The sequence below is a fragment of the Lonchura striata genome, chromosome 1 (assembly GCF_046129695.1).
Source record: "Lonchura striata isolate bLonStr1 chromosome 1, bLonStr1.mat, whole genome shotgun sequence".
NCBI lineage: Eukaryota > Metazoa > Chordata > Aves > Passeriformes > Estrildidae > Lonchura > Lonchura striata.
Window position 1 is genome coordinate 147608945 of NC_134603.1, and position 21226 is coordinate 147630170.

The following is a 21226-nucleotide window of genomic DNA, read 5'->3' on the forward strand; positions in this document are numbered from 1 at the left end:
TCTGGATTTTTTCATATGTGCAATGATTATTTGAAACCATTCTTTTCTGTATCCAGGATGATTTTTAGACTGCAGCTGTCTTGCTGAATATTCATTATGAAATGCTTGTATTTAAAAATAAACCCATTAGTTTTGTTTCTTTCCCACCATGATAGTGACCTGGCATGGTGACTGCATCTCTGAGCCTTAGGTCTCCATGGAAAACCTTCATATTTTAGATTTTTTTTTTTTTAGATCTCACACAATATGCAGATAATGTCTAGTATTTTTAAGAATGGATCCTAAAAAGATAATACAAAGTTAGCTAGCTGTTTTCTATCTTCTCCTATAAAAGCCCATGTGGCTCTCTCTTGTCCTAAGCCCCCATCTGTACCATCATACTTCCAGGATGAACTGTGTGCTTTCCAGCTTGGAATTATTTCTGATTCACAGAGTTGCTTATTTAATAACAGAAGGAATTCTGTGTGACTAGAGTAAAATATAGAGAAGGGGAAGCATATTTCTCCTTTTTCAAGTAGAGAGGAAGGTTAATTCACTTTTATATTCCTAATTTAGTTGAGGAACAGCATCTCTTCTATAATACAGCAGAAGCATTTTCCCAGTCTGCTTTAATTACTGTTCCTGTCTTCAACATTTAGGAACCAAACTTCTTATTTCAAAAATCAGTGAAGGCCTGTCAGTCCCTATACCAGGAACAAGATACTTCCCTGGTGGCTATTCCACTCTATATTGTGGAAATATGACCCCCTGCAACACTGGAAACCAGGCACAGAGGAGCAGGCAAGTGAAGGTTACAAGAACTTGTATCAGGCAGAGACACCCAGCAAACCTTGAAACCTCACGAACAAGGTCAGTACAATGTACAGGGCCTCCCTTTTTAGTTCTTCCTTCCTCTTGAGTCCTTGTATTGCCTGAATCTGTATTCTTCAAAAGTATTCAGATGATTGAGTCTTGACCAAAATTATCAGTTTTGAAGAAGTAGACTTTTGGTTTTCTGACATCTTAAGGAACAGAGTACAGAGGTCTCATCTCAGGTAACTGTAAGATCACTATGAGAAACCTGCAAGACAAGTTGAAAAAAATAGAAATTTTATAGCATGGCTCACTTAGATTATTTTAGAAAAGAAGTCTGGGTTCAGTTGCATGACAAAGGGCACCTTGAATTGCTTCAGGGGCTGTGGGACTTCTGCCTAATGTCCCTGACACTCCAGGAAGGACTGAGACTCCTACCAGACCTCTCAGTGCTGTGTGGGTATCTCAGTCTGTGGTATCTTAGATGGCAGTAGAAGAAAATGTTTTGACAACAAATTCCAACCCCATTTTATTGCAATAACAACAATAATAATGAATATGTTTTTAATATATATATCCTATAGACATGCTTAATATATTTGTCTCCATGCAGGTATAATACAGAGGTATATATACCTGTAGTTTGCAAAGACAAACTCTGATACTGAGCTTTGCAGAGTGCTTGGCACTGAGTGAAGGTGGGAGAGCAGAGGTGCAGCAGTCAGGGAGATCAGCAATCCTCTTTGGTGTGTAATTGCAGCTGTGTGCTTCGTGCTTTTGTGTGCTGTGCCTCCCGCTGGGGCAGGCACTGCACACTCAGGAGCTTTGCAAGTGAAAACATAATGTACTTTATTATTCTCGCAGAAAGGGGAGGGAGAAACCAAGCAAAAATTATCAAGAAATAAAAGCAAAGTACTTGTAGCTTCCCTTCATCATAAAGGAAAAAAAGAACATAGCAGGAAAATAGCTTCCATATTTTTAGGTGTTTGTGAGTCACCCTAAATCTCTTAGGATATTTTAGTAAAAATTATATTAAAAAAGCTTCTATGAAGTAATGAACTCGTAAGTTTTTCTGTGTGACATATTTCAGTTGCTTTTTTTAATGTTTCTTTTTAACTTCTTCAGGGTAAAGAATCAGTTATCCACCTGGGAACACAAATATTGTGAAGTGAGCTATGTGGATTGCAAGAGGAAAAAAGACTGGGAAATCTTTTCTGAGGCTGGCTGTAGCATTCTTTAGTTCTACACTGGACTATCAGCAGTAGTAATAAAGGTTTTCACACATTTGGGAAAGTAGGGGCTGGTGGGATAATACATGGCCTAAGGCCACTGTCCTGCCCATAAGGACCTTTTGGGTCTGGGCTTCAGCAGGTGTGGTGGAGATAGAGAATGGGTTAGAATAAATTCATGGTGTTGTCAAAAAATGATAAAAAAGGAATCGCATCTTTAGAGGTTTTACCAAAAGTGCAGGTAAAAGCTTGGAAGATCTGGAATTATAAAATTCTCCAGTATCCCAGTCACTTGAAAGCTTTTGGACAATTTCATATCCATTATAGAATTGAAGTTTTGCAATTAAAAGCAGCACTAACTGAGCAGTAATTATCTTTTATAGGTGTTCTACCTTTAAACCAAAATGACATAAATTGTGTGTTATTACATCATCAGATGTCAATGGGCAGAGCTGCTGAGTGTAACAGGATTCTCTGAGAGGTGGGGAGGATACAGGTATGTCCACATACTGTCAGCCAGGAGCAGCTCTCTCCCCCTTTCTCACAGTTGCTCCCTGTCCTCATATTTTGTTTAAACTGGGAACATGAATAGCTGGGTTGCTCTGATGTAAGACTCCAGCAGACTTGGACCACTTGAGGACTGTTTTTTTCATTGAACATATGTGTTAACTTAATATTTTTAGTTATGTAAAATTGCTAAAAATTATTGTGGCAATTATTCAAGAAATGGCACAAAAGGTTTTTTGATTTTGTTGTTCTGCCATCACATGAATAGCTAAAGGTGAGTTGAATTGATAGCCAAATGCCTTAGCTGTAAAAATGCTAAAAAATATTCCATGAGCACCATTTTCTTCCTATGTACCCCCCTGTAAAAATGTTCCAGGAAGTTGTACAAAAGGAAGAGAACTGTAGATACAGAGATTCTCATTCTGGTCCTTGACCTGATACTCTCCAACTGCCTGCAGGAAACTGAAGTCCCCTTCTCAGAACAGGTCAGTGCTTGATGTGAATCTGATAGTTAAGTTTTATTTTTAACAAAGCTAAATGAAGAGAAGTAGCTGGGTATTGTTTCCTTGTACAGAGTAGTGTGTAACAGCACATCACACTTTGTTTTTTTTTGACATAACATTAATGAAACAATTTCAGATCTTTCAGGCATTCTTGTCACAGTCCCATGTAAAGGAGTACTCAAATGAGGTTGCAGAGTAAAAAACTAAAAATTACTCATCTGGGCATAATTGTAATGTCCTTTTGCCTTTACTTCTGGTGCATGATAGAATAGGGAATAAAGGTCAAAAAACTTTGGATTTTTAGGGTGATTTATTTGGTTTTTTTGGTGTGTGTTTTTTTAAGGTCTTATAATTAGGATTTTTTGTAAACACTGCAGTGATGTAGAAAGCATTGCATGCACATTGTTCCTTGCTTTCTGCAGAGTATTGGATTCAGAAACAACACAAAATTAGATTTGTAATATATTCATCAAATAGAAAGTCTCCAAGCATAGTTTTAAACATTATGTTTTAATGTTTTGGATGAAGTTCAAATCCTGAAGGAAAAAAAAATTTTTTTTGAATAATACTGGTTCATTAGAATAATTTAAGAATTTTTAAGAGGGCTCCCATATGAGGTGCCAGACTGATTCTAAACCTTGCTGTATCATGTCTCAGAGAATTATGCAAATGCTGGTCAACTGCAGACTGAAGACTCATGTGTGGAACTTCATGAAATATTAACATCAAGAATTTTCTGGAGGAAAAAATAAAATCAAGTCTTTAATTAATGAATCTTTGGAATCAACTTGCAAAACTATCAATGGGATTATTGCAAAACAACTTCTGTTCTCAGGATGCCTTCAAGAAATGAGAGAGTCCCCTTCCTCTAAATTCTCAGGAATCCCAAGACAGCATCCTGTAAAGTCAGTACAAGATGCTAGCAAGGAAATTCAGGGCTGTTCTTATCTCTGCCACTGGCTTATGTCTGCTCCTTGGACTTTTTATCACTTTTAACACATCATGCATTACAGACATTTCTGTGGGGGTTATTCTGCAATTCCTTTCTCAGACCCTCTTATTTTCTCCCATTTCTTCTTTTCTTGTAGATTTTTATTCTTCAGGTGTTGCATACTGAAGTGTTCACTATTACCTCTGCTCTTCCTCCAGTATTTTCTTCTGAATTTGTACCTTTTACTGTTTCCAATTGTCTAAGTTTCCTCAGCCTCCTTGATTCTCTAAATTTCCATACAGGGAAAAAAAGAAAACCAGAACAAAACAAAACCAAAAAACCCTCTGAAGTAAACGTTGGTAATTCCTTTATGAATTAATAGGTCCCATTGTTTTTTCATTGTGTATGCTCTAGGCTAATTATCATTACCAGGGAGAGGCTGGATTCAGCAGACAGAACCAGCTCTGGAGTTCAGACCAGCTTGCTGGAGCAGTGGTGGAAGCTGAGAGGAAGTTCATGATTATACAATAATGATGTGAAAATTCCCATTCCTTTCTCTTTTCCATTATGTGCCTCCTGCCTGGTAACTCTCAGTAGCAAAGAATATCCAGGAGAGGATAGGAAATGAGCACAGAGAAGTCTGTAATGTGGAAATTAATTTTACTTTTTTTTCCCTTTTTTTCCTTGTTTTTTTTACAACGGAAAACCAGCAAAGACAAAAACAAACATACAAACAAAAACAACAACAACAACAACAACAAAACCAAACCAAAACAACAACAACAACAACAACAAAAAAAAACCTTAAAGAGAAAAAAGAAAATAGGCATTTGGACCCTATTTCCCTGCTCAGATATTTCAACTCCATCAAAATCAACAGGTATTGGAGGCTCAGTTAATGAGAGCTGGTGTCTCTATGGCTACAGAGTAGCAAAGGCTTTTTTCTCATCTTAATGGGTAAAGCACCTATGTAAACTCCTGACAGCATCCAGCCTTCAGATTTTTTTCCTTCATAAATGGATTTGGTTAAGTGCAGTTTCTCCTTGGTGGTTACAGGAGTGCAAGAGATGAACTTCCAGAATCAGAGAGGTCTAGTCTTCTAATGATCTTGTTTCTTTTTTTCCAGACAGATCTTTTGTGTACTTTTTAGGAAGGAAACAGAAGATGAATTCTGGTGCTACTCAGCATGCACGCTATTTGTCATATTTCAGAATAATCTCCAATTTCCTTGGCTTCCTCCCCAAATTGCTTTAATCATCAGGCTTTTTCTTAACTACATCTCTGATGTGTGTCATTATTGTGGCTGCCTCTCAACAACTAGCCTAGGGAAAAAACATCTCACTGGTCTCACAGAGTAGGCAGAGCTGCTTCACAGACACAACAGCAGGATGTATTCTAGGACAGCTGGCTCTACTGCCAGCCTCAGAAACATCAGGGTGAGTCAGGAGTAATTAGAGCTCAATTACTGGTCAAAATCAAGGCCATTCACTCTCAGTTCTTTCAAATAGGTGTAATTTCACAAAAGTAAGTAGAAGCAGATCATTTTACTCTGTGATAAATTTAAACATCTGTCTACAATGAGTTTTGAATCACTACAGAATAGATTGAATTCTTTATCAGCATAGCAAAACATTGTCCTAATTCTGTCCCTTGTCATTGTGATGCCCATGTAGGTGGTTATAGACGCTGCAGCCCAACAGGACTTTCACAAAGCCACAATGTGCTGCTGCACATGGATTGTTTGTCAAGAAATTATTTGTATAGATAGGGACAGCTGAGTCCTTGGTAGCTTTTAAAAAATATCTAGTAGATTAACACTTTTATGATTTTTGATTTTTTTTTCCCCTCTGGAAAGGGAGTTTTGGGCATCTTAGTAAGAACTGTTAACTTTGATGTGCTACCAATATCCTTGTGTGACCTGTTTCTCATAACTCTGTCCCATCCTAGAGGATTCTGCAGCTTCATTCGCAATTCAAATTCCCAGAGCAAATTGTAGAGATAAATCTTGATGTCACAGTCCATTGAATTTTACCTAATATTATTATTTTTCCCTCCAGAACTCCAAGAGACTATGACTTTCTTTATTGGCTTTCATTATATTTCTCCAGTACATGAATAATTAATGTGGATTACTCTGGACTGTTTAAACTCTTTATTAAAGAAATTACCAAGTGTATAAAATAGTGTTTCTTCCATTAGATGAACACAGGTGAGCTCAACACTCTAAATTAACATTCTAATGTGATTCAGAAATGCATGATAAAGGCATGAAGCTGTTTTTCCAAACAGCAGTTTTTCCTGTTTTCTACATCTATCAGACCTCCATATGGATACAGGGAAATAGACAGAATTAGACCAGTGTTTGGGTCCTGCCTGCCCTTTTTGGAGCTCTTCTATATGTGTAGTTCCCACATCCATGGGTGCTGTTGTCCAGATCAGAATTATTTCCCTTCAATAAATGACTCTGAACTATCCCCTTGCTGTTTTCTGAGTAAAACAGAACATAAAAGCTAAGAATAGCAGAGAGGTTCTCTGCAAAAAATGGTTTCTGCCTTTGAAGTCTGCTTTATATATTGTTGGGAAATGAATATTACCCCCAAATTTTGGGTAATTGGTTAGTTTTAGAGGCAATATAAGTGTATGAGAATTGCTGTAAATTATAGTTATGTTTTTTTAAGCACCAAGAAGATACTCATTAAGAATGTCTGCCAAATAATGAAAAGAAAATTTTGGCACTTGTTAGAGGGAAATGAGAAATATGTCTCTTTTCCTTCCTTTGATTATGGAAATAATGGGAGTTTTCCCAAAACAGAAGACACAACTTTAAAGAACCATTTAAAAAAAAAACCCTCTGTCACTGAATCCAGCTCTTGAAGACTGAATACTTTCAGAGAACAGGACATAAGTTCCTTAACCATGTAAGTGTTTTGAATATTTTACCTGAAAGAGTTATCTTCCAAAGCACATAGGCCCCAGACAGAGTTCCTGTTTCCTCTAGCTAATAGGTTCATTACTTCTTTGACCCAGCTTGTCTTAACCCTCACTGTGGAAGACATCTAGAATTATGTTATAATTAGGATTTTGAATTCACTCCTGTACTGCAATTTTGTAAAACAAGTATGCTGGAATAGACTGGCAGTTAGTGATGGGCAAAATGAGGTTGATAGATATAATGATGGCAGCAGTTCTTTCACAGAATAAATATCACAGAGGCCTCTGCAGTGCAATGCCTGCTGGCTTGTGTGCAATGATATTGAGGAAGGCAGTGCTGGTAATGTCATACTCTGCTGCATGTAGGCTTCAGTGTTATATCTTTTGGCTATGGATAATACCAGAAGGTTTTGCTGCCAGCAGATTTTGTGGGCAAGGATATTGTACATGCAATGGCAGGTAAAAAAAAATCAGGCTGCTTGTTAATGTATTTAAACAGTGAAGTGGAATTTAGATTCAGTGGTGTTGAGCTTTTAGAATCTCTGCCAGGCACAAAATAAAGTTTTGCTTAGCTGCAGTTGGGATTTCAGTGGGCATTGGGTGATTTTAGTTCCTGCCCAGAAATGGATTCAATTTTAGCAACTGGTGACCAGAAGGTATTTTATTGCAGTTACTGAATGCCTGCTCTGACCTTTATGACATTTTGTCTACAGTTTGTGAGTACTCCAATTAACAATTTTGAATTTTGAAGGAACAGATCCTACATTTTGTATTGTAAAGATGCTATTTTTTCCCAAATATGGGACACCAAAATGGCAAAAATCTTTTGTTTGGGGCTGTGTTACTCGAGTACTCTGCCACAATTAAAGGTAAAATATTTCAGGTAAAATATTTCAGTCATTATCCTAAGAGGTAATATTTGCAATGTCTTAAAATTATCTTCTATTTATTCTACAATAATGGATTCATCTTCCTTTTTTTTACAATATAAATAGAAAGCATGTTATTGTTCAGTATAATTAAGTATCAGTGGAGCTACTTGTTTGGCAGATTATATCTGTGCTCCCCATTTTCCTTTGAGTGAATGGCAGTCTTGCTAAACGGAGTTAGACAATATAGCAGTGAGAGAATTGTAATTTTTCAGAGGAGATAATGCAAGTTCTTTTAATAATTACTGTGAAAAAAATGACAAAATGGCTCATCAAATGGTGAATGAGCCACTTTCTGAGTGCTGGGCAAATGCAGATGCTAAATCTTTCTTAGTGATGGACTTTCAGTGTCTCTTCTCTTCATGACCTGTTATTACTGCTCACATCTTCAATTATTCTTAGCAGTGACCTTTTCTTAGTGCTCCCCAGAAGAAAAGCCCTACATCATTGCAATCATGGCATTAGTAATCAGATAAGCTAATAGTATTCTCACCACAAAGCAATTCCTTTCTTTAGTGGTGAACATGCTCAGACTACTTTGTGAAGTTAGAGATCTATTTTTTCCTCTAAATGCAGAAAGGACAAAGTAATGATTTACATAGTGAGAAATAATAATAATAAACACCATAGCATTTCTGTACTATGTTGCCTATTTCATGCACCAATCCATACATGTTGAAGGGCAAGTGATATAAAGGAGGAAGCTGAAGTACTGCTATGTAATGTCATTGAGGCTTCAGGGGAAAATCTTGGCATTAAGTTTAGTACTGAAATTTTTCCTAAATGAATGAAAACTATTCTGCGATGAATTATTCTGGCTAGAGGAATATTTCAATATTCAAAGCAGTGTGTATGAAAAATGATTGAAAGAAGGGGTAAATCTGAGATGAGGAAGTGTTAGCAGCATATGGCAACACTTGTGGGAAATCTTTCCTTACTTTACTTTGGAAACTTTTCATGTAAAAGATTGCACAGTCCTGCTGTTAACCACTGCAGGGATTTCTTTTGTCATCTTTATGACTGTTAATTTGGATTAGAGAAAAGCCTGGATTCTTCACCAGGGATGAGTGCTCCTTTGTATGAAGCTTTGTACATGCACATAATTAAAAAAGAAAGGAAAAAACCCTTCTCTCAAGAGTTTACAGTATTACAAAATCATCAGGCACATATTACACTCAAAAACCATAAAAGGCGGAGTGCAGAAAGAAGATCAAAGCTCAGTGTATTTTATGCTGACAAATGTTTTTGTCACTTTCCCTCTTGGGAGACAGACCCCCTTTAGCATTATATGCCACTTTAATATTATTCTTGACCACACTGATTTACTGTTCTTTCATCACTTAACTATTATCCAAGCAGCTGTTGACAAACCACCACAGGTTCCAAGGGCTTGATAAAATATCTTTTTCAGTGTAGAACCTTCCAGATATCCTGAGAACCTGAGGAGACACCAGAATGCAACCAAACCTACTCCTGCTTGGAAGAGCTCTGAATTAATGTAGCAAGACAGAGCAAATTCTGCCCTTCTTTTACCTCCTGTCTCAGCTCTCTCCCAGTCACGCACTGGAAGGGAGGCAGGTGGGGAATGGCTGAATGTGCTGGAAGGGAAGTGGAGGGCACCTGTGGGCATGGGTGGGACTGGACTGCCAAGAATTGCCAGCAATCAGCACTGATGAGGTGACAGTATCCTGACAGTGACCCTGCTGCTCACCTGAGGAGTGAGAGGGCACCGTAGAGTAAAAATGTGGCAAACCCTGGATGAGGGAAGAAATGATGTCTGGCTCCAGATCAGAAGGTTGAAGGATAGCTTTATTAAAACTATACTATAATACATTAATATACTATTTAAAGAGATACTATACATACATTAATATACTATTTAAAGAGATACTATACTATTCTACATACTTCTTACTTACCTAACTACCAAAACTTGTGACTCTGTGCTGGGAGACCAAGCCACAGATGGATCCAATTGGTCACTGACCCCAAACAACCTTCACCAGAATCCAACCCAGCAATCACTGCAGGTAAACAATCTCCACACCACATTCCACATAGGCAAAACAAAGGAGCAGAGATAAAGATTGTTTTCTCTTCTTCTCTCTGTGCTTCTCCTGAGAGACAGAATTATGTCTTTCTGTCCAGAGAATGTGACTGTCACAGGTACCATGTAGGAGGGGCAGTGCCTGGGAATGGCATGCACGTGTTTGGGAGGGTCAGGGAGGGGCAGCTGCATTCTGGTGGTGGGACAGTTTTTTTTGAGAGTAGAAGTTAGAGAAAGACTTCTCAGGAAGAGCATGGAGGAGTTTGGAAACAGAAAAATAAGCAATGGGATAAGAGTGAAAATTTAAAAGGTAGAGCCATCCTGAGTTTTTATCATCGTGAATGCTAAAATGAAACTAAAGCAAACAAGGCAGTTAATCAGTTGATTTTCACAGGCAATTGGTAAGTTTTGAGTAATGAGTATATACTTACATTGCATGTGCACATACCTATGTAACCCCAGGGTTTAGAAAACTGGGATGAAATTTGCTTAAAGCCTGTGATCAGCTTAAAGAACATTTTTCCCAGAGATTCTTGCAATTTTGGGTAATTCTAGACTGGTTAAGCACACGTGTATGACAGACAGATGAGGATCTGTTGAATAGATCACAGTTTTAGCAGGCTGAGCAAATTTATATCTCACCTCTATTAGTGAGCAGAATATTTTTCTCTCGAACAGATGACTTCTCCCATCAGTTTTCTGCAAGAAACCTTGTCTCATTTTTTCCTACCACTGTGTTCAGATTATCATTCATTATTGTTGGGCACCATCTTGTTTTTTTCAGTTAAAACTATCCCAGCTGTGTGAGTTGAGCACTTCTAAAATGCAATTGTTGAACCATATTTATTAATCCTACAATAGGAAAATAAACATGTGACTCACTATTTAGAGTCTTCCATAGCTGGGGCTGAAGACCCAAGGAAGCATTGACCTGCCCAGGTGTTTCCTTATTTCTTACCCTCACCAGCAGTGATGAGCTCATCCTGCAAGGTCTCCTGACCTTGTCTTGCAGCGAAATGTGAAATAAAGAAGTAAATGTAGGCTGCACTTTCGTTCTGGACTATTAAAATGCTAAAGATTGCTGGCATATTTTGATTAAGGGAACATATAGTGGCTATAATTTTGTGATGGCAGGGGTTTGTAAGGTCTGCAAAAGTGAGGAGACATTAAGTGCTTTAATGAAAGAGAGTGAAAGGAAAAGGTAGGGAACCCTCAATAACACAAAAGATTTAAAAGGTTTGTATTTTCCCAGTTTCAGAAGAAATGTAGCTGGTTTTGCCTGTTGTTTGGTTTTTTGTTTTGATGATTATAAGTCAATTTTTGATAAACAGGGTCTATGACCTACTTTAAAAATTTAATTTAGAAAAATGCTTACAGGATTTGATGGTATTCTTTGGAGAGATGTTTAGGATCATAGTGAGTTGGTTAATGGGGGAAAGGACAGAGAAATTAACATAATATAATCTATTTGAATCATCAGTCAATGTCAATTTTTGAAAAAATATTTTCCTGATAAGAGAATTTTTACAGTTTTTTCTATATGAAGTTCAAGTGACTTCATCTGCTGCCTTGACTGTCCTAACCTTCAGAGGCTCCTTGTATAAGTCAAAACAAACAAAATGTTCCAGTGCAATTGAAGCTTTCGTATTTTTTTCTTTAGGAAAGCAGAACTGCTGTATGATGAAGAGAAGGAAAAAAGAAACATAAACTTTTAGATCCTATACTTGCAGCAGTATTTTGTGATTATGTTTTGCTGCCTTTCTGAGAAACAGCACTGGAGATACAGAGGGGGAGGAGAGGCAGAAGAATTTGCAAGGCCCTATGGAATCTCTTTTTGTGGCTATTTAATAATGCACCATGTAAATATTCTGTAATGTACATTATATACAGTATATTGACCTGATTTGTCACTACTGAGATGTGGAGACCGTGCAAGTATTAGCAAAGAGTTAAATTTCAATGCAATTTTGGTAAGAAAACTCTTTAAATTCTACATTTGGCAAGGCAGCGTTTGCTGGATAATTATGTGGAGACTTTGTTATTTCAGGGCTGCTGTGTGAAGTGAGATTGGGGCTTTAGGTTTGGCATTTGAAAGTAATGTATCAACAGTTTATGTGTACTGGGAGATTTTTTTGTGGTAGGGAGATTTTTTTTGATAGAAAATGCAATGTAATTTTGTTCCCATAAGGCATGAACTGAATTAAATATATTTTGGAGATGTTACCAATTCACTCTTCAGAGTTGACTTATTACCACCATTCCTAATAGTGGGTAGATGATATTTAAAATGAAATATGATACTTCTTAGTGTTCCAGCAAATAGCAGGAGATAAATTAGTAGCTAAATTAGCATATTGACTGGTTGAGTGAAATATGCATAACAATCAACTCTAGCAATTAATACCTTGAAACAAAATATTTTTGCAAGGCATTTTGGAGGTCCATGTCTATTTTAGAGTAATCCTACATGGATATAGTTTACTATGCATTGAGTCATTAATTTGCTCTCCAAGACATTGGTTTACAAGTCTGATTGCATCAGATTTTTTGCTGTGGTGAGCATCAAATAAACAACAGTTATTAAAAGAGAAACTAAAACATGATAATGCCAGTTTTCTTTTGTGCTTTTCATGTAAAATTTATTACTCAATAAAGCAAAATCAGAGTTCTGTATAGAAGTAGCATGACTATTGATTTCTTTGTACCTAAGCAGGCTAATTTTGTTCATTTTGTACATTTTGTATCTGTATTTTTCTGCTTCTGAGAATATCAGTGTGTTATTATAGGATGGCCTCTCTTTGGCAGGTGGCTACAGACAGCAGGTGGTTGTAATCCCAGCTCCCAGGTGCTTCAAATCAGTAGAGTCAGGTGAACCTGTCACTGTTTTAATGTGCCACTCCACTAGAAATATTCCTGGCTGCAACTTCTCATCTGGAACCTTTTGGATCCATAGCACTGTGGGATGGGAAATAACCACAAAACTACCTGTCTTCCCACCATCACAGGAAAATTCAGCAGCATTTTGCTGGTCACAGATATTTCAGGCTTCTGGTTTTAATTTTTTTTTTTTTTTTTCTTCAGGAAAAAAAGAAATACTGATTTTTTTTTCCTAGCCATAAAACCTTTTTTTTTAGAACAGTTAACTTCAGATTTCTAGAAACAGGAACACTGAAGTATACATTTCCACATCTAGTGTATATTGGTGCAATGTGCAGTTCAGGCATCCTCCTGCTTGGCTGGTTCAGTAGCAGGACTGCAGTCAGGTATCTTCAGTGAGTTTCCAGACACTGTTCCAGGTCAAATGGTTCTTACAGCAGACTTGCCTGGAGCAAAACCATCCACATCTCAAGAACATGTTACAAACCACACTTTGTGTACTGTGTGAGCACAAGCCATTCTGCCACGCTCTGTGTGAAGAAGCTTTCCTGCTCTGAAACGTCTCGTTCAAAAGGTACCAAATTTACAGGGTAAATGGTACCAGTTTACTGGGGCATGGGTAAAAGGAGAGAATGCTTTTATTCCTGTGCATATTGTAAATCTGTGTAAGATTATGTGTATGTGGTCTTTGCAGGCAGGTGTGGGATGGATGTGAAGGACTCTGTTGGGTCTCCAACATGTCTTGAAGTCAATAGTTGGGCTGGTCTAGCTCAGAACTAGCACGTGCTGCTAAATCCTGCTGAGACACACAGCATGTTAGTTCATGCTTAATGATGTGCTAATACAGTTATCTGCTGAAAGGCTTTTCAGAGATTCCTAAATCACTCTATCTCACCAAAACTTTTATTTTAGCAGGATTAGGAGCCAGGTAATTTGTGGTCAGAGGGTTCTCAGCCTTTCGGTTCTTTTTCTAGGGAAATCCACAGGACATAATTCACTGGACTGCCTGGTGAAGAGAGGTGCTGTACTCTGCTTTCATGGAGATAGGCGTGGCTGGGGAGAGAGGATTTGCTCATTTGTTTGCATCTGGTGTAGTTCCTGGCTGGTTTCTTGATGCAAAGTGTGGAAAAGTTCAATACTGCTTGATATCATAACTCGGTGTGGCCATTAATAAACAAGACATTCTCCAGGAAAATTGAAGAGCTTAATTGTGAAAACGTGTTCTTAAGGGCAGTGTTTGTATCCAACATACAGCTTCATTCCTTAGATTTGCTCCAGTCCTAAGTCTTTAGCTTTGTCGGAAAATAAATTATTGGTTGGATAAACAAAGTGAGTGGCCTTAGCAGTAGCAGGCTATTTCACAGTGCCTTTGAACCTGTCCCTGTGCCCCATGTGGAAGGACAAGAACAGGGGCACATCTCGCCCACTTCCCTGCTGCCTTCACAGCTATCAGCAGGGACTCATTTTGGTTGAGCAAATGCAATAATCACTTTTTTCTCCCTGGTTGGGTGGCACCAAGGGAACAGAACACTTTATCCATGAAGATGTGTACAACTGAAGGAGCAGGATTGCCAAACTGGATGAAGTTCCCAGGGTGAAGAGTGGAGCTTGTGCAGTAGGGGCTCATCAAGCAGCAACTTTGTGATCAAATTTCCTATTTTAAATAAAAAAAAAAATCTAAGGATTTTTTAATGGACCTGTACTGATTTGGCAGCTGCCTGACAAATATTATACCTGACAGGTATTAGGGTGTCAACACAGGTGGGACCCTGGCCAGGTAATAATTGATATAGACTCCATGCATTTACAGAAGGCTGTAAATATATTAAGAAGACCACTGCTTTTTTTTATACCCTAATTTGCTACAGCTGGGCTTGATTGATCCTTTAATTAAAACACCATCACCATTGGCTAATTAAGAAACCATCTTTTGGTAAGCAAATTTGTCACACCTTCCACATGTTCACAATACCAGGTGTAGCAAGTGAAGATAAGAACTGTTTCTCATTCTTTTCTCTGATCTTCTCACAGCCTTCCCAGACCCATGCCTGAGAAAGTCTGTGCCTGCTCTCTGTGGCCAGACAGCTGCTGCCACATTAGGGTGTTGGAAGGACTGGCTTAATTTTGAAGGGCTGGCTTAATTTGGAAGCCTTTCTCCAAGGAGTTAGCACACCTGAAGTCTTAGTCCTGGTCAGTGGTTGCAATTCCTAAATCCAAGCTTAATCTGAGCAGTCTATAGGCTGATTTATAGGCTTGTCTCGTTGCAGTATTGTCAGGATGCTCTTGGTTTCTTGCTCTGTATATTCTTGTAGCGTATTGCAGCATTACTGTGCTATGGTATAATAATGTGCTCAAAATTAAGAGAACATAAGGTCCCTCAAATTACTAAATGAGAGACAAATACATGGAAAAACTGAACCTTCAGTAAAGAAATAAGAGGAGGAAAAACTCGAAAGGTTACTCTAGACATAACCAGTTAGTAAGATGTGCTGTCTAATAAGACCTGCTCCAGACTTCCTCTACATCCCAGTTTGAACACACAAGGCAAACCAAATGTCTGACTTTTTCAGAGCATTTAACAGGTCTTCAATATGCACTAATTATCCACAGTTTTAAACCTGTATTAATTTTTACCTTTCCTTTGTGTTTTTAGGCTGCCTGTTTGAGGATGACCTTTGCAAGTCTTTTGAAGTCTGTGTAAATGGTAAGTCTTCCATGTTTTGTTTGCTGGTTGGTCTGTCCTCCACTCTGTAATTGCTACATGTTTAATTCAGTAAACCAAATACATGTGTGAGTGAGAAGGAGGGGAAAAGGAAAAGTACCAGGTATGACTATTCTGGTCAGCAGTTAGGAAAAATTTAATAGATTAAAAAAAAAAAGTATTTTCTCAACCTGAGCAAAACCATTTATTTTAATGTGAAATAGATTTTAATGTAAATAAACACACTTAAATATGCTAATATTTAATTTGTCTCAATATGGGTGGAAATAACTGTTTTGTTACCTTCAGTTTCTTCCTCTTTTTAGAATATGATGTTGAGTAATTATCAGTGTCCTTGTCTTCAAAAGATTATTTTTTTATAATAAGAAAGTAAGTCTCAAAGGAACACTGCAGTTGTTGATTATACTGCTTCCTTTTTCTATGATTTTACTTGAATTATACAGAAACAGCTTTCTTCTGCTGTCCTGCATAATTTATTTTCAGTAAGTCAAAAAAGCCAACACAACATATGAATGAGGCTAATGGAATAGTACAAAAGATGTTTTCTAATAATAGCTGAAGACTGGAAATGTGCTATATGAAATTATTCCACTCCCAGTGAAGAACAGAGGAGTTTTTGAGAGAGATCTTTGAAACAATAACTGTTTTCAAATATGTGTATATGTGATGAAAGGAAGAAGGGAGTAGTTTTAGTAGTGTCTTTTGACATGGAAATATATGGCAAAAATGTATATCTGTATTAAGAGGGATTAATTTTTTAAATTAAGTATTGTATGTGAAATTTTTTTGTGACTTCATATTGTAAAGGAGAAGTTTTATTTTCCATCAAACACAGAATCAATAATATGGGCCTATTCATAAATTAAGATATTAATAAGGTTTAGCTAATGAACATTTAAGATGGAATGAGATTAAATTTCCAGTACTGTTTAACATCAGACAAATGCAAATTTATAAGACTTTTGTACTGACAATTCCCGTGATTGACACCAGGAAGGGCAGTGACAGATTTGTACAGGTTGAATTTTGCTGACTATCAATATTTTCCAGTACTTAGGCTGGAATCTTCCTCAGTGCAAGCAGATTTAATCAGTTTTAGTCAGGTTTAATCATAGGTAACTGTTATACGCAGCAGGCAGTGCATAATAGGGATTTTATGCAGCAGATAATAGCAACTTCTGTACTTTAGGGATGTGTCTATTGAAGACTTTGCTGTTCCTATGAAAGTAACTTCCTAACTTCTTGCTCTACTTGTTTTCTAAAATTAAGACGCAGTTTGTAAAACACTCATTAACATGCAAAATTAAATTATGGAAGTTGTATCTTTGAATTTGAATGAACCTTTTGTGTAGAACTGCTCATATTTTGGCATAACTTAAAGAAATGTCAGTAATGAATAAGAGTTGATCAATATTATTTTCTAATGTCTGAACTTGTTTTAAAAAAATACTTGCACAGATTCTGTCCAAGTGTTTAAGGTAACTGTAAAATACTTTATTCTTTTTTGTTCCACTGAGCGTATTTTATATGCTGTCCTTGATGCAAGTGAAGATAAACCATTCTTGAGACAATAAACAGGATCTTTGGGATATTGTGCAGTGAAATACTAAAAAATATCAGAATTTTTTGTATGTAGTAGTAAGGAAGTGGGCCTCTTGCTTCTGAGCAATCCTTCACAATTTTCCTGCCCAAAGTGGTGCTGAATCACCTGTATCTCTGAAATTTTTCAGACATTCTGATATATTAAAATTTGAGGGGTTGAGAGCTCAGGAACTGAAGTTTGTGGAGGTCACTGTGCTCAGAAGCAGAGCTCCCTTTGGAGAGGTTTGCCTCCTTTCTTGTCACATGAGTGGGTATTGCTGAAGTACAGAGTGAAAGTGGGTAAGAACCAGCAGCTGCTTTTTGGTAGCAGATCTGCAGATCTGCTTCTGGCTCCTGCAGGAAGGCTGATATTTCTGATATTTTTCTCTGCCTTCAGCAGAGGCAGAGAAAACTGACCACATTTGCAGAAATAAAACTAAGTTTGCCTACTGAAGACAAGTCACAGTATTTGCTGTCTCACATCTGTCATCAGCTGTAGATTTCAAGTGTATTTCATGCATCATTCATTTTGTGAAAGTATAACCAAAACACTAATAACTGAGCTATTTCATAGCTTAAAAATCCCCCCCTACTCTTCTTCCCTTCTCATTGCTTCTGAAGAGAGATTTTTACTGAAAGATTTTGATAAATTTTCCTTTCCATTAAGAAAAAAAAATGGTGTTCAAAGAATGGGTTTCATATTGTTAAAAGCAATGTAATAGAATTGTATGAACTGAGATAAGCAGCATAACTGTTTATAGCAGAGATAAGGGCTGCTTACATCTGCTTTGGTCACAGGACATTTTTGCAGGGCAAAGGACCTGCTGTGATAATGATTGTTGACTTTTCTGCCACTTTCCCTCATGGTATAAAGGTCTCTTTTGGCTTCAGTGATGGGTTCTTGCTTATGCTTGTTTAATAGCTCCAGCAGCATTCATGCAATATTAATTTATTTCCACAAACCTTTTATCAGTTTTCTGAGCTGCACTGACTCATTGAGTGGTTAAAAAGGAACATATTGTTTCATGTTAATTTTCATGACATAAGGATGAGCCAGGCAAAAAGACTGAGTTAGTTTTCCTGGACTCTTCCTTTACAAAGCCAGAACTTTGAGAGGTAAAGTGACTTAAATGTCATTTATTTATCTATCTTCTGGTACATTATTGCTTCTTTCTTAGCGTTGGAGGAACTGACATTTTTGTCCATCTAAAATGCTTGAAGCTTGAAAGCCTGCAGCTAAAAAGACTTGATGGGGAAGGTGAATATGCCCGAGAGAGCTGCAGACTGATAGAAAGTAACCTGGCATAGTAGAAGCTTGGAAATGCTTGTCCCCCCAATAAATGCTGAAAAGCTGTTACAAATACACCAGGAAGCAAATAACATCTTGATTAAAGAACATATACAGAAGGAAAAAATAATATGAGGAATAGTATTTGCAGTGATGGTAAGTGTAGTGACACAGTTGTGGGTGAAAAGGGGTGTGGCTTTCACACCTTCACATACTCTTTGCTGTCTGGGTTAGAAGTTCAAGCAAGAGTTTGCCTGTAAGTGTATTTTTTTCCTTAACTGCTCTGCATTGAATGTTTGTATGAAAAGGAAAGAAAACAGCATCAAGAAGGAATTTTTAGAGGATCTCTGAGACAGAAATTCTTTGCTTACCCTTGAACAGACCTTGTATTTATATACTAAATTTAGTACAGCTGGATAAGCAGGAATATGTCATGTTTTGTTTTGCATTTTAAGTGACAGATAAAGCAGTTCATGTAAAACATCAGCTCGTTTATCTTCCTTGTTGGAAGGTTTAAACAAACTGGCTCCTGTAAACAGCAAAGCAAAGACAAGTTCTTATTCTTTCTCATGAAACCGTGCTATTGAATTCTAGCAGTGCCACTGGGAAAGACACCATGTGGTACAGATAAGTGTTCATGTCAAAATAACCATCCCTTATTGGCCTATGTCCTCTTTGTTAAACCGTTTGAACTGCTCATTTTGAAGGGTAGCATTCTTTCCTTTAGCTTTAATCTCCAGATATTTTGCTTCAGAAAGCAGTTTTGTGCTGTGTTTTATGCGGGCATGGATACCATGATATCTTTGCTCCTATCAACACATCCTTTCTAAGTCAGGGCAGTTTTATTTATGAAAGAGGCTGTGGCTGTGAGCCTCCTTCCTGCATGACTTCAGAATGGGGCTCATGCAGACAAGATCAGATAGTAGAAAACAACTCTGTGAGGCCAAGCAAGGCAAGTTAATTAAACGCAGTCGCAGAGTGCATCGTTAAGCCCAGGCTGGCTGGCAAGCACCACCCTGCTCCTCGCAGCCGCGCTCTGCTGGCTGCAGCAGCGTTTGGAGAAGCTGTGCTGCTGGAAGGCTGGGCAAACAGAGCTCACAGCTGAATCAATATTGCTTTATGTATGCAAGCTGCACTTGTTAGGAGGCACTTAGGTTAGCACGGTGTGTCGGAGGCACCCAGGCATTGCAGTACGAAATCGTGAACCTTTCCAAGCCTGCATCTCTGCAGGTAGTTCAGCATATTAATGCATTTTCTTCCTCAGCTACAGAGCTCCTTGAGCATTTGGAATATAAGTGATTGTGTGTGCTGGTGATGAGCCGTAAACAATAAACATGTGCTACAGATGATAAGGGAGAGAAGTCAGGATCCCTGAAATGGTTTCTTGAACTTAATGTGTTCTGCTTTGAGGTTTTCCAGACCATTGCCTGGTAGGGTGGGATTGCAGAGAGAGATGCACCTCGGCATTGTTGAGCTAACAGATGTCTGCAGCAACATCTGCCTTGGCAAGGCACTGCTCTCCCAAAGCTATTGAATTTTTGTCAAATGACACTATAAATCTGGGCCTAAGCTATCTGAGCACTTCCAGTGACCATCAGTACTTGTTATAACTAAATCCAGACTTCTGAGGAGTAACACTGAGTGATACCTCTGCATGCCCTTGCTGTATTGTTTGTATAGAATTTATGTGCTTTACAAGGATGTGGGGAATCTTCACAAATAGCTGAAGTTCAGTTACCACCTGATGCCATTTATTGCCTGAATTTTGAAGTAAATGAGTGTGTGTGTATGTTTGCACATGGATGTTTTGTTGTTGTAAAAATCTGACCAATTAATTAAATATTAGGATTTACTTCCAGTGGTTCTTCTGTACCAGTCCAATGAAATAATGGGACTTTTTTTTCCTGACCTTTATTTTTAAATATACTTTGTGACTTCTTCTGACATTACTTATTCAATCTTGTGTGGTACTCAAGAAGGAGTAAAACTTAAAATCTGCCATTGTATAATGGTATTTTGAAAATCCACATCCTTGGAAGTATTTACACAGTCCATTCAACTGAAACCAAGGGTGAGCTAACGCCTAAATATTCCTGACAATCTGTTGATATCAGGATGGTGTCTCAGTTATTAGGAATATTTTATAGTTTTTAAAGAAATGCTCACACCTTTTGAAACAAGTCTGTGGATATAAAACCAGGATTGAAATTGACTGTATTTTTTTTTAAGTTCTCCGCACTTGTTCTTCATGAGGTTGTGTGACAGTTCTAAAATAGGAGGAACTTCATGAAATGGAGTTAGTTTGGGAGCAAGATTTCAATTTCCCATTAGCCTGTGTTCTCCTGTGTGTTGGCTCTCACTTCCCCTGAGCTATTTGAGGTACTGGAGGTAAAAAATTAACACTTAAGGTTAAAAGTCAATGCAGTGATGACTTCATCTCCTTTACTTTGAAACAGTGTGGTCATGTTTTTTTCCTCATTGAAAAAAGCCCCATCTGTGTCTTGTGTTTGTCTCAATGTGGTGTTAAAACAGCTGCCTGTGTGATGGTGGGATAGAAATGTCCAGCACAACTGGATTTAGAACTGGGGCAGTGATCAAATTGATCAAGTGATCTTAGGAAAATGTGTTTGGCATGGTAATGCAACTGTGGTAATCCAGTGCCCCAGCTGTCTGTAAAAACTTCTTTGTGGGGGCTTCTTTTTGTGGAGCATCTCGGGGTGCAGCTCCTGCAGGGCAGAGAAGCATCACTGAGACATCACTGGCAGTGCACTGCTCAGCACCAGGTGTGAGAGGCAGCCATAAATTTCCCACCAGCCATGGGTAATCCTTTATATTCCTGTGTCCTGTGCTAGTAAATAAGTTTTGGAGCTGCTGAGTGCTGCACAGTGT

General features: G+C 37.9%; 1 protein-coding gene across 1 annotated transcript in view; it reads left to right on the forward strand.

The window, feature by feature from the left end:
* Positions 1 to 21226, forward strand: part of PTPRN2 (protein tyrosine phosphatase receptor type N2) — a 636037-nt gene that overhangs the window by 52248 nt on the left and 562563 nt on the right. Inside the window, exon 2 of the mRNA XM_077789214.1 lies at positions 15400 to 15450. Coding sequence (XP_077645340.1) covers positions 15400 to 15450 — 51 coding nt within the window. The remainder of the gene's footprint in view (positions 1 to 15399; positions 15451 to 21226) is intronic.